The following is a 15481-nucleotide window of genomic DNA, read 5'->3' on the forward strand; positions in this document are numbered from 1 at the left end:
GACTGCAGAAATCACCAGCACATTTCCACTGTTGTTTCTCAGGAAACCATCCATCAGCCTTCTAGCCTGCATCCCAGAAATCTCTAAAGCTAACTCTGCAGAACCTGATGATGCTCTGACCCTCACTCAGAATTTAGATGAAATGATGAACAGACTTGATTCCATGGTTCTTCAATTAAATTTACTCTCCTCTTAGCTCAGAGAACTAAATGATTCCACAGTTAGAAAAATGTTTTGTAATCTTCTAATCAAATATTCACAGTCAAACACAGTAATGGAACACCCCAATCTTCTCATGAGACGGTAAATCAATTTTAACATATGGGCTCGATGGGAGAACTGAGAAAGGGAGAAATCAGCCTTGCTCTGCAGTATTCTGAAACCTAAAGGTGCTGACATTGACCAAGCTTGGTTGAGTAGAAATCTCTCCCAGCCAGGATTTCTTAACCAGTCACCCACCATAGGCTCCCAGGTCTTAGCAGGTCAGACTGCACCATGTGCCAAAAGACACAAAACTCACTGACTGTTAGTTCCTTCCTACTTTAAAGAACTATTAAATATTTTTCCCAGAGCATTAATAATAAAATAAATTTAAAATATCCACACATAATAAACAGATGAAACATTCAAACCTACCATGAATTCTACACTATACCACAATGAAGACCACTTTCTCACATTCTGCTTCCAACCGTGAATCCCATTTTAACGTCTAAATAGGAGATAATGGGAGTTTACTGAGGAACCAGACCCTGCAAACACCAACCATAACAAAGTGGTGGTCATATCCTACAATACTATAAAAGTGAGTTCCCAATTCTTCCCCAAGTGAAAATAGGCTAGAATTTCAAAGTACTATAGTAGTGTGTTCTGAATGCCTACGTCCTTTATTTTCTGCTACAACAAAGGATAAGCGAGTGAGCCACAGCCGCTGAGTCACCTCACTACCATGCAGGGTGCAGAAGATCACAGTCAAGCCACACACGGGGCAGGAAGGCTAAGCACGAACAGCCGCGGTATTGGAAACACACACTGTGGTCTTCCAAAACAAAATTCAATGTACCTCAGGCAATTTTTAGTTTTAAAAAAGAAAGGCAAAAATAACACTCTGAATATACTTTCAAAACTTAATAGGCGCCGGGTGGTGATGGCGCACGCCTTTAATCCCAGCACTTGGGAGGCAGAGGCAGGTCTACAAGAGCTAGTTCCAGGACAGGAACCAAAAAGCTACGGAGAAACCCTGTCTCGAAAAATCCAAAAAAAAAAAAAAAACAAAACAAAACAAAAAACAAAAACAACTTAATAGGCAAAAATGTAACCAACAAAGTAGGACTACATAATTGTCTACGAGCTAAATGAGATGCAAGGCTGCGATGTTATTGCAAACTCTTCACTTTCCACTTCAGATAGGTTCATCCTATCTGTGAGATTACAAAAATGGACGCCTGCGTACTACAGAAGTTAGGTGAGCAGGGCTGGCAGCCTGTATACAGTTCAATAATCTCACCACTTACCCATCAAATTCTGACTGGATGTTTACCACATGCCAACTGTATGTTAGGAACTAACATACAAAAAATACTTCACAAAGATAGCTGACCAAGTAGACGAAGGGAATAAAAACAAACACTCAGAGAAACATTGTTTTCAACAGTCCACCACCTTTCCCTCTCCCCCTGAAGCATCCTAATCAATCATTAAAGCAAACAGCAGCGTTCTGGAGTTCCAGAGTATCACTGTTTTGTTCCCGTCCTAGACGGCACTCCATAAAAGGCTTGCAGGACCAGTGCTCCCATCTCAGGGAGTAAACAAAGATGGCAACCTCTAGATTAAATGTTAACCCTAAGACATTGGCTAATGATATCAAAATGAGTAAGCTGGGTCAACGTCTCTATTCCTGGGGAGGGAAAAATGCATGTGTCATTAGGAAAAGAAAAAAAACCTACAATAATACTAATACTAAAAGCAATAAGGAAGGCTTCTATTAGCATCCCACCCAGCTCACAGACCTAGTCTACAACAGAACAGCACCCAGAGCAGCGGTGTCCAGGAGCAAGGCCCTCCAGAGGGCACGGGAGGCAAATAGCTATCTGTATGAAGCAGGCTTTCTTAATGGATTACATGGCAATAGACTGACTGCAGACTAGAAGAGGCACAGAAAACCAGCCGGGTTCCACTATGCCAAGTAACACAATACATCAACACACACTAGATTTTATTTTGAAAAGCAGTTATATTTCATAAAAATCTGAGAATAAGTAATAAACATAATTTTTATTTTGAAAACAAATGAAGAATTTAAAAAACATTTTAGTTTAAATTACTAGCATGACCATCAGGAGTACAGCATCCCTGGAACTGTCCTGAGTTTGAAGTGTTCAAAAAGCTTGAAGATGGCATATGGTTTATGTAAATGAAAATAAAATACTACCACCCAGTGGCAGAAGCAAGTAGTGCAGTGTTCACATGTGAACCCAGGCCTTCAGACATTAAGACAGGATCTCCAATTGAAAGCCACTTCTTGCACTTGGGAGGTCAGCACTCTTGACCTTGAGAGTTCCAGGTCAGCTCTGGTCTATATAATATAGCCAGTTCCTGGACAGCCGGAGTTACACAGTGAAACCTTGTCTCAAAAGTCAAAAAAAAGGGGGGGGGGGGAGACAACAAGCAAGCAAACAAGCAAACTACTTCTTAAGCCACTTCCCAAACATGCACCAAGGCTTGTTCTAATCCCCGTGTCCTGACTCAAACACCTGCAGGTCTATCCGATATGGCATGTGCTTTCTAACACTACCTTAAGAAGTCTCTAATCCTGGAAATATTACATTACAGCAAAGCTAAGCAGATTTCACTGTTAGTCACAAATTTGTTTTTCAAGATGCTGAGGCTTCCCAGCAATAATGATTGTGTTTGGGGCATAAATAAAACAATCTATTTAAAACAATAAGTCTTGCTAACAGATATTTAGTATTAAAATATTACTTCCAAACATAGCATAAAGTTTACTTCAATTCGCTTTTTTTTTTTTTGCCTGAGAAACATGGAATTTTCTTTTAAAGGCTTATTCTAAGTACCCATGATAAGAAGAAAACAGAAAGAAAGCCAGCCTTACCCCAGTCCTGTTCATACAAGGCTTGGGAAAGGCACCGGGTTCACTTATTGGCATGTGTGGACGCACAAAAACAAGACGTTCAGTAAGACTTGAGACTCAAGGAGACCGTTACCTAGCATCAAGGCTAACTCACACACACTGGTTTAGGATGGTTATGTATGCATAAATCTGACACATTAAAGACAGTCTTATTTCAGAGACTCCCCAGACTTCAAATGCACATTTTCTACTTCTGTCTGGCTCGTCAGGCTGCACCATACAAAAGAAAACATATGACAGTAACAAAGCAAACAATGTCATAACTTAACCCAAGTTTTTACATGCAGTCAATCACTTAAAACACATAAATTCAGCAAAGGTGGGGTGTGGAAAAAAGGCTCTGAGAAACATACTAGTCCATGCAAAATATTCTACACATTTGCATAATGTGGGGAGAGGAAAAAGAGTGTGGGGGGGGCACGCGCGTGTGCACACACTTCTTCATATACATGTAGAAGTCAGAGATCAACCTCAGATTTTGATCCTCAGAAGCCATCACCTTGCTTTTTTTGTTTTTTTTTTTAAACATTTATTTATTACGTATGTAATATTCTACCTGTGTGTATGTCTGCAGGCCAGAAGAGGGCACCAGACCTCTTTATAGATGGTTGTGAGCCACCATGTGGTTGCCGGGAATTGAACTCAGGACCTTTGGAAGGGCAGGCAATGCTCTTAACCACTGAGCCATCTCTCTAGCCCCGCCTTGCTTTTTTGAAATAGGGTCTCTAACACTGGTCAGCAGCCCATCAAGCAGGCTGAAGTGGTTGGCAAACAAACCTCAGAGATCTGCCTGTCTCTACCTTCCCAGCACTGGGATTAATAGGTGCGTACCACCAATCAGCTGCTTCTCCGGGTGCCAGGATCAGAACTTCTCACCTTTCTTGTGTGGCAAGCACAAGCACATCACTGCCTGAGTTATCTTATTTCCTTTTACTTGCAGACAGAGTTAATGCTATAATTTATGGTTTCTTTTGTGCAATAGCTAGCTATATTTTAATCACCTAACCGTAAGTAACAAAGAAGACAAGCTTCATGGGTAAAAAATTCATGAGAGAAGAAAAAGCATCAAAGATGTAAACTGTATTACAGAACTGTTACAGTATTTTCAAGAGCAAAAGTTTAAAAAGAAGCTACTAATTATCAACAGAGAAATGGTTACCAAGGAAATTATGTACATACCTATGGCACAAACATGTTAGTATCTTAGCTATATATATATATACAGGGATTCTCAATATTATGCTAAATAGTGGCATAAAAACATACAAAGTTAAATAAATGTACAATACTATTCTAGTAACTGGCTGTTTCGTGTGTCTGCCACTCATCTAGAGTTTTCTTTTGATTGGTATCCACACTTTCCGCTGAAAACACTTTTTGTTTAGGCAGGTCTTCTCAACTAAGGCCATGGGCTGAGGTGCAGGAGTTACTGAGCTGGTTCTCATGGTGGGTTTAATCTATAGTGTCTTCAGAGTGCAGTCAGTCTTCTACAGACTCCACCACAGCACTTAAGAGTTAGGACTACAAACAGAAACGTGTCAACTGTGTTGTCTACAAGCTTTCCAAAATTAATGATCCATTAAGTAATTTAAATCTCTATTCTCTCCTTCAATATTTATTAATCTGTATTCTGATACTGACATAACAAGAAAGTTCTTCAACATACAGATGATAAAATATTTACAAAAGCACAGTTCTTGGCGTGAGGCTGCTGTTCAGTAGTAGAATACATATCTGGCTTCCATGAGACTCTAAATTCAATCTCTAGCACCCTACGAACTCCTGAAGCTGGATCAGACAGTTGTGAGCTGCCCAACATGGGTCCTGGAAACATAACTCAGGTCTCTCAAGAGCAGTACACACTCTTAGCCACTGAGCCACCTCTCCTGGCCACGATGCATTGTGAAAATGACATCTAAAGAGAAAACACATCTATCGGCTGTGTTCTAGAGAAACAAGGAAGGAAAGCTGCACCACTAAGATCTGACTGAAAGTTTCCTGGGGAATTTAATATTCATTAACTGCTTATTTACCTATTTACACTTCTCAACTTAATATTCACCACAAAGCATGACTCATTTTAAGAAAATTTCAAACCCTGACCATCATTTCTTTTTGACTAGCTATGTGGTTAATAGTAAGTTATAGAGCTGGAAGGCCTGATGGCAGGTGCTGTGGCTGCATATGGGCTCCTACCCACTGCGGCTGCACAAAGGCTCCAATGCACTGTGGCTGCACACAGGTTCCTATCCACTGCGGCTGCACAGAGCTCCTATCCACTGCAGCTGCACAGGGCTCCTATATACAGCGGCTGCACACAGGCTCCAATGCACTGTGGCTGCACACAGGTTCCTATCCACTGCGGCTGCGCAGGGCTCCTAGGCACTGCGGCTGCACAGGGCTCCTAGGCACTGCGGCTGCACACAGGTTCCTATCCACTGCGGCTGTGCAGGGCTCCTAGGCACTGCGGCTGCACAGGGCTCCTAGGCACTGCGGCTGCACACAGGGCTCCTAGGCACTGCAGCTGCACAGGGCTCCTAGGCACTGCGGCTGCACAGGGCTCCTAGGCACTGTGGCTGCACAGGGCTCCTAGGCACTGCGGCTGCACACAGGCTCCTAGGCACTGTGGCTTCACTGGGCTCCTAGGCACTGCGGCTGCACAGGGCTCCTAGGCACTGCGGCTGCACACAGGCTCCTAGGCACTGTGGCTGCACTGGGCTCCTAGGCACTGCGGCTGCACACAGGCTCCTAGGCACTGTGGCTGCACTGGGCTCCTAGGCACTGCGGCTGCACACAGGCTCCTAGGCACTGTGGCTGCACTGGGCTCCTAGGCACTGCGGCTGCACAGGGCTCCTATATACAGCGGCTGCACACAGGCTCCTAGGCACTGTGGCTGCACATGGGCTCCTGTGCACGGTGGCTGCACACAGGCTTCTATTCACTGACAGCAAGCCTGCCTGTAGTGTCTTATGACACTTGTGTTTAGGAGCTTGTATTCTTCAAGGAGCTAGTATTCCCCCCGACAGGAATATTCTTAGTTTAACGAGAACAAGTTTATCAACTAGAATCTCCAAACCTCTTCATAAAACAACACAAAGGAGAGAGAGATGCATGGACAACCACAGATGGCACAGATGGCATTAATCAAGTGTTTCTGCCACATGGCTGTTTCCCTCACTGGTACCTTACAATGTGTTTTCTAAGACCATTTCTTAAAAGTGTGTCCTAGAAATCAAATCCTTATCAAATTCAGACCTTTATAAAACTTCATCTACTTCCCACCACCCACTTCATGAAACATCTATTGTACTTCCCCTAAAACCTAAGAGTTCCTGTGACCACCTGGAGGAGAACTTCTTCTCATTTATTTCTATCAGTCAAACTCAAGACCTCTCAACATATACCCTGAAGCCACAGTGCTTGAGTAAAAATTCTTGACTACACATTTACTTTTTGTGCATAAATGGAGACAAATTAACCTTGGGTTCTCCTATTTGTAAAATGAGAATGATAGTATTGTTTGATAGAAAATAAGGATTAAATGTAGGTACAAGTGTAACAGCAGAGCCTGTCATTACGTGTAACTACTGCCACATAAGTGCCAACACATACCTTGCTATTATGCTTAACCACTACTGCAGTAGTGTAAACAAACACCAGCAAGCAGCAAAGACTAAAGCAGCTTTAAACCTCACCATGAAAGCTAATGCGACCTATCCAGTCTCTCCACAGACTGAACCACAGGCTGTGACTCTTAAAAGATGCTCCAGTTCTTACCTCCACATGCCTACAAGTCAATTCCACTGGCAATCCCATGGCTAATTCAAATTCAAAATATCTTAAACAAATGTTCTAGTAGTCAAGCCCCAACTTCCCAATTTAGAGCCCCTTACCATTCAGCACTGTCTTTACTTTAAAATGCTGGACCATCTCAGATCCTTACTTCTCTTCTGTTCCTCTCTCCTTTCCTCCTCCCTGAGCCACCACCCTAGGCAGCCAAAGCATTCTCTTCCTCAAACCTAACTTCCTGCTCTGCTTCCAACTTCATACATACAACACGAGCTTCCATATGCTCACCTATACTGCTTCCTATTGTCTGTTCTATACACAGAGGTCTGAAGGCCACAGCCAGCCTCTTCATTTCCCACTTCAGCAAACAGGTTTCCAGCTGATGCCCATGTGCTCCTCTGCAGACTCGTCTTGCAGGGACTGGCATGTCTAGAGTCCACCTCTCCCTAGTTACACTCTGCTCACTAGCTGAGGCCCTTGATGACCTGCTCACCCTCCTCTTCCTTAGGACTACTCAGTACTCAGTGCAATGGACACTACACTGGCCTGGATTCTAGTCAGCTAATATGTTTAATGCTGGACTGTTTGCTGGGACCAGTGGAAACAGATACATACTGTATGCTTTCTATTTACTCTATATCATCTATAAAGAAACGGTTATTTTAATTATGACTCATGCTGTGATTACTTGTTTGACTGATTAAGCCTTTATTTAACATTCTAAGGTGGAGATCAAAAAACATTTTCTACAATGGATAGATATTAATAGTTCACATATGGTCTCAGTCACATTTTCTTCTACCACTTAGAAATTATAAAGAAAAATCACCCAGGCCACAGAGGCCTTCCCCAACAAGCACTGTAACATCTTAACTATATCAACAACTAACTCATTTGTTAAGATACTCCGTGAATTCTGAAATGATCTAAAGTATACACCCCTGTGTTCTTACCAGCTCTTTCAGACTTCTCTTTCTGTTCCCGCAGTTCCTCTCCTTGGGTAGTCATTTGTTTGATACGACTACGAAGCTGAGCAATTTCCTCTTCTTTCAGTTCCAGGGTCTCATGCATCTGCCGCTTTGTCTCTGTTAATACCATTCCCTGAACAGAAGTGCAGACTCTAAAGCATTTGCATAACAAAACTGCACCACCAACACACAGCACAGCTTAAATGACATGAGAGGCAGAAGAAGCATTTCTTACTAAGGACAGTGGAAGACTCTTCAGCAGCTCACAAACTGAAGCCCATGTTTCTGCTCTGTGCCTTAGCAGACCAGGTGTGTCGATATGGAAATTTTTAACTGTAGGTTTAGTACTTTTAAGCACCCCATGTTTCAGTTACAAGGTTTATTTTACAGTTTTGCAATAGATGCAGTGATTCCCATATTAATAAATAGTAATGAACAAAACTAGCCTCTGCATGTGACTCGGGCAGAACAACCACAGCTGACATCTGTACTTTCCCACACAAATAATTCCAAACATCATGTTGCTGTGGAATATTACTTAACTAGGCAACGATGTGTTTCACCTTGCCTGGCTAAGGCATCTGATTGGTCTAATAAAAAGCAGAAGGGCCAATAGCTTGGGAGGAAAGGGATATGCGAGGCTGGCAGGCAGAGAGAATAAATAAGAGGAGAGAAGAGAAAGAAGAGAACGAGGGAGAAAGAGATACACCCAAGGCCAGAAACCAGGCAGTCATCAGACAGACAGACACTGGAGGAAGCAGAAAAATAAGATGCATAGAAAGAAAGGTTAAGAAGCCTCAAGGCAAAAGGTAGATAAAGAGAAACAGGTTAATTTAAGTTAAGAGTTAGTCAGAAACTAGTCTAAGGTAGGCCGAGCATTCATAACTAATAATAAGTCTCTGTGTCATGATTTGAGAGCTGGTTGATGCCCTAACAGACAAGGACTGGTCCACTATGTAGGCTAGCTGCTGCACAGCTGGATGGAGCAAGGCTGGAGCCCAGCCGTCCCTAGTCCTCTTCTCTCCTGTGACTCCCTCTGGCTCCACACTACCCCTGCCCATGCAAGGAAGGCCCTGCCATGCCTCCACTTTGCTAGAGGCTTCTCTTCCTGCTACAGAAATAAAGGTCAAGGTATGGGAAGAAATCAAATCATCACATACAAAATCAGTCATTCTAGATAAACAAAAAATCTGGGTAGTTCAGCTAGTCTACTGAAGAGGGCACTCAGACCTTCCCTTCAGGGCCTCCTGACCCTGCTGTGGAGCATGACTCCTCAGACGGCCAATGTTAATGTTAACAGGGAAGTAAAGCATAGTCAAGAAAATTAAAACAGAATAGTGGGCCTTCACTGTCTCCAAAACTCATGTCACAAAGGAAAGAAAACAACAGAGAGAAAGGACAACTAAATCCATAGATTAAAAGAAGTCTTAAGAATCTTATCAATTACAATGAGAGTTTACTTAATTTGTAAAAAGAAAAATGTATGAGATACTAAGAAAATTCAGAAAATGACTAGAGAGCAGACGCTATCATGAACTGCTGTTAAACTGCTAGGTGTGATCATTAGGTGGTTTTAGTTCTGTGGAAATAAAGAGTACTTTGTTTCAAAGCTAGGTTAAAATAATGTAGTTATGAACCAACACATTAAACAAGATGATAGATGGCGTGAAATGAACTGGGAGATATTTTACAAAAGGGCCGGAGAACCTGGGATGAAGCAGGGCAGCTGTCCCTGCTAGGTGCTAGCTGCTGTTCTAACTCCACTGCCTACCGTGAGCTCAGCCCTTCCTCACTCCTCCAGGACCCTAAGCATCATAACGTCCACACGTAGGAAGTCTCATGCTAATGTATACATTATCATTTTACTTTTACATTTATGCTTTACTTTTCAGGCAACTGAAATGATCAATCTACTTCTACAATGTGAAAGAAAATACTGAAACCATTTGCAGTCAACAGATCTTAACTTTAAATATTTTTTCTCTGCAAAATAGGTATATATTACAAACAGATTTCCTTTGTAGTCTCTACTATTGTCTCTAAGACAGAATGCTGACTGGTATTAAGAAAGCAGAGAATCAGGCTTATTAATGCTAAAACTACATAAATCTAGAAATTAGAAATAGTTTTCATGGAAGCAGCTACAAAAATTTAGAAAAGCAGACATACATATAAATGCTTCTAGCTGCTTTCAAAGCAAATTTGGGGGCCCCTAACAAATCTCAGTATCATAAATTTGGGAGTTTTACCTTATCTTGTTCAAGCTGTTCAATTAAGTTCTTTGCATCACGCAACTGAGTGATAAGTTTAGTCTTCTCAGCCATATGAAGCTCCTAAAAAAGTTTAGAAATTCATTTCCATCTCTAATATCTTTGCCTCATTTGAGAACTCTATGCAGCTTATCTAACCTAGATAAACCTTATCGTGTAATGGGGAGAAGTACAGAGGACTCTCCAATGTGTGGTGAGTGCTCTAAGACCCAGGGCACGTGGGTGCTCAGACAAGGACACCCTCACCATCCTGTCCAGAGGAGGCTCGGGCCACACTGGAGCCTGTCAATCTGGTTTTACTCATTTAAACAGAACTCAGTGGTCCCTCACCTTTATCTTTTCCAGCTCCTGCAACCTTTCCGCCAGCTGCTCCTGCAGGGCCTCCTTTTCGCTGACTAGCAGTGTGCACTGCTCCTTATGGGACCGAATTGTTTCCTTACAACGCTGCAGCAGATTCTCCTGACGTTTCACTCTTTGTTGAAGCATTTCCAGTGTTTTAGCAGAAGCTCCGCCTCCTACAAATGGTAAAGCAGCATGAACGGGAAAGAGAGATGCTCAGTGGGGGAAGGTGCTCATTCCCATGTGGTGAAGAGAACCTCCTGAGCTGTCCTCTGACCTTTGCACATACATCATAGCATGTGAACACTCACAGACACTAAATCAAGAAAAGGAATGAAATAAAAACATCTTTTAAGGAATACAAGAGAACTCTGGAAACAGTTCATCGTTTTAGAGGTGAGGGTGGTAGGGATGCTGGAAGCTATGTTTAGCCTTCTGCAAGCTAAACACACACTCTACCACTGAGCTACAGGCTCTGTCCCTGCAATGTCCTCTTCTATCCAAACCTACCCACCTTCTGAGACAAATAAGAAGAGAAAGGATACTCCAATAATCCAAGTAGCACTCTGATGTGGGATTTTCCTCTGTATGCTGTGATTATCATTAATGAATAAAGAAACTGCCTTGGCCTTGTGATAGGGCAGAACTTAGGTAGGTGGGGAAAACTAAACAGAATGCTGGGAGGAAGAAGGCAGAGTCAGAAGAGACGCCATGGAACCTCTGCCGGAGACAGATATGTTGAAACTTTGCTGGTAGGCCACAGCCTCATGGGGATGCACAGATTAATGGAGATGGGTTAAATTAAGATGTAAGAGTTAGCCAATAAGAAGCTAGAGCTAATGGACTAAGCATGATTTAACTAATACAGTTTCTGTGTGATTATTTTGGGTCTAAGCTAGTTGGGCGGCTGGGAATCAACAAGCGGCCCCTCCTCTACAGCACTCTTCCAAACTCTTATCCTCAAGTTTCTGTGTGATATGTATATGAAGATGCCAAGAATAAATTCACACCATTAGTGGTTCAACCTTCCCCTGGAATGGATCTAGCCTACTTAGAAGGCTGTCATTCCTAAGTCCCACTACTTTCCATCTCAGAAGTATTCCTAAATATTCTTTCTGGTCACAGTCTGATCTCTTCCTAGAAGGAGCTCTGGTAACTACAGCTTTTATGAGTACATCACACCTGAGAAACAGCTCAGAAAGCTGAGGCTCAGCAGCTTTCCTTAACTGACTGGACCAAAGTCTATCATGAGTCTCTTACTTTGTAAGAGAACAAAGCCATAAGGCAAGTGTGGTGGCACAAACCTGTAAGCCCCAAGGCTAAAGCAGAAAAAAAAATCACAACTTGGGTGATCTAGGTTACATACTGAGACCCTGTCTCAAAACTAAAGTAGTGTAACTTAATTTATATACTTCAATTATTTCAAAATGTGGTCTCCTTAAAGTTTATGTGATTTTCAAGTCTTAAATCAGTTGGTTTTTTTTTTCTCTTAAAAATAAATAAATAAATAAGTAGATGGTTTTAAAAAAACTAACTTAAATCTTTGAAGAAACATTAGGGAGGAGGCTGGAGAGATGGCTCAGTGGTTAAGAGCACTGACTGCGCTTCCAGAGGTCCTGAGTTCAATTCCCAGCAACCACATGGTGGCTCACAACCATCTATAATGAGATCTGGTGCCCTCTTCTGGCCTGTAGGCATACATGGAATAAATATTGTATACATGATAAATAAAAAATCTTTAAACAAAAGAGACATAGGGACAAGGACACCTTACTTTTGCCTAAGTCTACTCTATCAGCTCAAATCCTAAACTCTCTCAACATTCTCCTCTGATTTTTATTTTTTTATTTATTTTTTTGTTTTTTTTCGAGACAGGGTTTCTCTGTGGTTTTGGAGCCTGTCCTAGAACTAGCTCTTGTAGACCAGGCTGGTCTCGAACTCACAGAGATCCGCCTGCCTCTGCCTCCCGAGTGCTGGGATTAAAGGTGTGCGCCACCACCGCCCGGCGTCTCCTCTGATTTTTAAATTATACCCTGACAACAACAGAGCTTACCCACTGGCTCCCCGACATCCTCTATCTTCTCTTTGTCAGTGTCCACTTCTGCCTGGAGCTCCCCTGGAGGGGGCGGTGGTGGTACATCAACACTCATTGGGCCATTTTGTAAACGTTGCTTTAGGAGAGAAACCTAAATAATAATAATAATAAACAGTAATAGAAACAAGTTTGGCAGAATATTTACAATTTGTAAGAAATAGAGTAAGCCTGGTTGGTGGCAGTGCACATCTCTAATCCCAGCCCTTGGGCAGAGGCAGGCAAATCCCTGAGTTCAACAACAGCATCTACAGAGGGAGTTCCAGGATAGCCAGGGCTACGTGGAGAAACCATCTCAAAAAAACAAGAAAGAAAAGAAGGGCGGGAGGAAACAATATGTTTATTCTACCAAGCAGAATATAGCTGTTTGTTGCATGTGCCACAATCAGTCAAAAAGTACAACAAATAAGATATAGTGCTAAAATGGAAGAAAGGAAGGGTTTCGAAACCAAGCTTTTCATCTCTACATGTGAAGCTCCTCAGCTGTCCAACTACAACCCGTTTCCAGCACTGGCTTCCATGCCTTTGCTCACTCTTACCTGTGTCTGGAGAACGCTGATGTACTGATCTTTCTCCTCCAGACAAGCATCAAACTCTTCCTGGAGATGTCTCTTTGCTTGCTGGTCCATTTGCAGCTCCTAAAACAGAAGGTATTACAGGTAGCTTCCAATATAAAACAACAGATACAAACTTCAAGTTCACAGCATCATTGTTTCAGACTTGCCTCACTCTTACGATAACAGATACAGAAGAATTAGAGAATCCTCAGTGTGGAAGACATTACTATTTAAAATCTTAATATCAGTAAATAATTTCGTTCCTTAAACAATATGAAGGTCTGCAAAGAAACAGTATTCTTGTGAAGACCTGCAATGATCACCAGTAGTGTACAAAGGGAAAGTGGGCTTGAGATAAAAGTACAAGGTGGGGCTAAACTGTTACCACAGCAACAGAACGCCAGCAGTGTCCTCCCCATACAGCCTAAATCACTGCTATCTGCTGAGCCAAGAGGACATTAACATTAACATTCCACCACCAAGCAAGAAAACTTGCAGTTCCTGAAATCACTGGAAATGCTATGTTTAAGGTGGTTAACCGGAAATCAAGGTTTATCTCTGCTGCAGCAGGCACTAGAATGGCCCCCCAGCTCTGGTCTTCTCTGTCCTCACTGATTCTACCTATCCTTTGGGTGCAGTTCTGCGTCCTCTCCGTTCTCTGTCACTCTCCCTTTCTTAGACCGTTAGAGATGAACCAACAGGGGAAAGCATTAGGTAGGACACCAAGCCTCCTTACTGTTCTGGCATTGTTACCTCACTAATTAAATTTAAAATATCCCTGAATTTAAAATAGTCAAAGTTATATTTTGTTGTCTTGTTGACCTGCATAGGACCCAACTCTTACTAACTGCTCTCTAACGTCTAGGTTTCCTCTTCTACGGCTATGAACAAGGCTCAGTCGCCAAGTCTTGATTTTTAATTCTATCATCAGGGTTCTGAAGAGATTTCTTAGGTCAGCCCCCTTTGATTTAATTCATCCTTCTCGGATCTGCAACAGAAATTCTCTTTGGATAGGATTCTAAGGGCTTATCTCCCCAGATCTCGCACTGTTCCACACTGATTAATTCTCAAAGCGCTGAGGCATATCTTGTACTGAGTGCTCTGGATTCTTCCCTGCACCTAAGATACTAACAGGCAGCAAAAAGGAATATTGCATTGCTTACCCGTCTATTAATAAAGCAGAAGTCCACGCCCCACTTTCTTGAGGATAGCTCCCTCAGTGAGGGAATCCTTAGCAGAATGCGGCAGGACAAAAAAAAAAAAGTATTCTGTGTCTCTCCATAAACACCATTGTGAACACCCTCAAAACTTGTGCCCACCTCTAACAAACATTCTCTAGATTTTAACCAAGTCTGTACTCCACGGTACGTGTATCTAATCATCACATGCATAAAACCTAGACATTGAATTTCTTGACCCAAAAGAATCAATTAATGACCTTCATTTATTCTCAAAATGCAAGAAAATGAACAAACAATACATTAAGTAAAAAGACATTATTTGTGTCTCCAGGAGAAGCAAAGGTACTTGTAACTGGAAAAAAGCATCAAGGTGATTTCTCACCCCACCCTGCTCACTACACTCTCAGCCCATGCTCTCCAGACCAGCTGTCTTCCAAGTCAAACCAGCAACATGGACTTGGAAAGACTGGGGTGAGGCTTAGTCCCTTCACCATCACTTCATAGGGACAAGTGATTCTTCCAGGGTATTAGTTCAAAACGCACCTCAAAAAGGAAGAATGATATTGTTATCTGTATGATAAGGGGCAATGTTTATTTTAGGTGAAGTAGCAAAAATAAATTAGCTTTCAAGGTCATGTTTAGAATTTTTTTGTTTTGGAGACAGGGTTTCTCTGTAGCTTTGGAGCCTGTCCTAGAACTAGCTTTTGTAGACCAGGCTAGCCTCGAACCCACAAAGATCCGCCTGCTTCTGCCCCCCAAGTATTGGGATTAAAGGCAGTGCACCACCACTGCCTGACTTCATGTTTCAAATGTTTTAAAGAGCAAAACAATAAGAATGGGATATATACAAAATATAACAAGAGACTAGAAAGTAAACAGGATTCCAATATAAATGAAACAAAATAAGAAATTCATACATGAGCAACACAATGTATCATTAAAAATAACTAATGTACTGGGTGGTGGTGCCACACGCCTTTAATCCCAGGAGGCAGAGGCAAGGGGATCTCTGTGAGTTCAAGGTCAGCCTGGTCTACAGAGGGAGTTCCAGGACAGGCTCCAAAGCTACAGAGAAGCAACAGGGCTATTCTTAGTGACATCGATCACTCAGAGGAGCAAGTCCGCTGCTTTTCC

General features: G+C 42.2%; 1 protein-coding gene across 5 annotated transcripts in view; it reads right to left on the minus strand.

Annotated features, from left to right (window-relative positions):
• The window catches only part of Golga4 (golgin A4), an 85620-nt gene that overhangs the window by 38460 nt on the left and 31679 nt on the right, over window positions 1-15481 (minus strand). For 4 of the 5 annotated variants that reach the window (XM_041676769.1, XM_041676768.1, XM_041676766.1 and 1 more), the window contains 5 exons: window positions 13149-13247; window positions 12571-12703; window positions 10509-10693; window positions 10158-10241; window positions 7894-8041 (listed from right to left, as the gene is read on the minus strand). In XM_041676769.1, coding sequence (XP_041532703.1) covers window positions 7894-8041; window positions 10158-10241; window positions 10509-10693; window positions 12571-12703; window positions 13149-13247 — 649 coding nt within the window. The remainder of the gene's footprint in view (window positions 1-7893; window positions 8042-10157; window positions 10242-10508; window positions 10694-12570; window positions 12704-13148; window positions 13248-15481) is intronic. The other variant, XM_041676767.1, reaches the window with a different exon arrangement.

Source organism: Microtus oregoni, unplaced genomic scaffold (genome assembly GCF_018167655.1).
Source record: "Microtus oregoni isolate MIOR12 unplaced genomic scaffold, Mior012 000028F_ref0000031, whole genome shotgun sequence".
NCBI lineage: Eukaryota > Metazoa > Chordata > Mammalia > Rodentia > Cricetidae > Microtus > Microtus oregoni.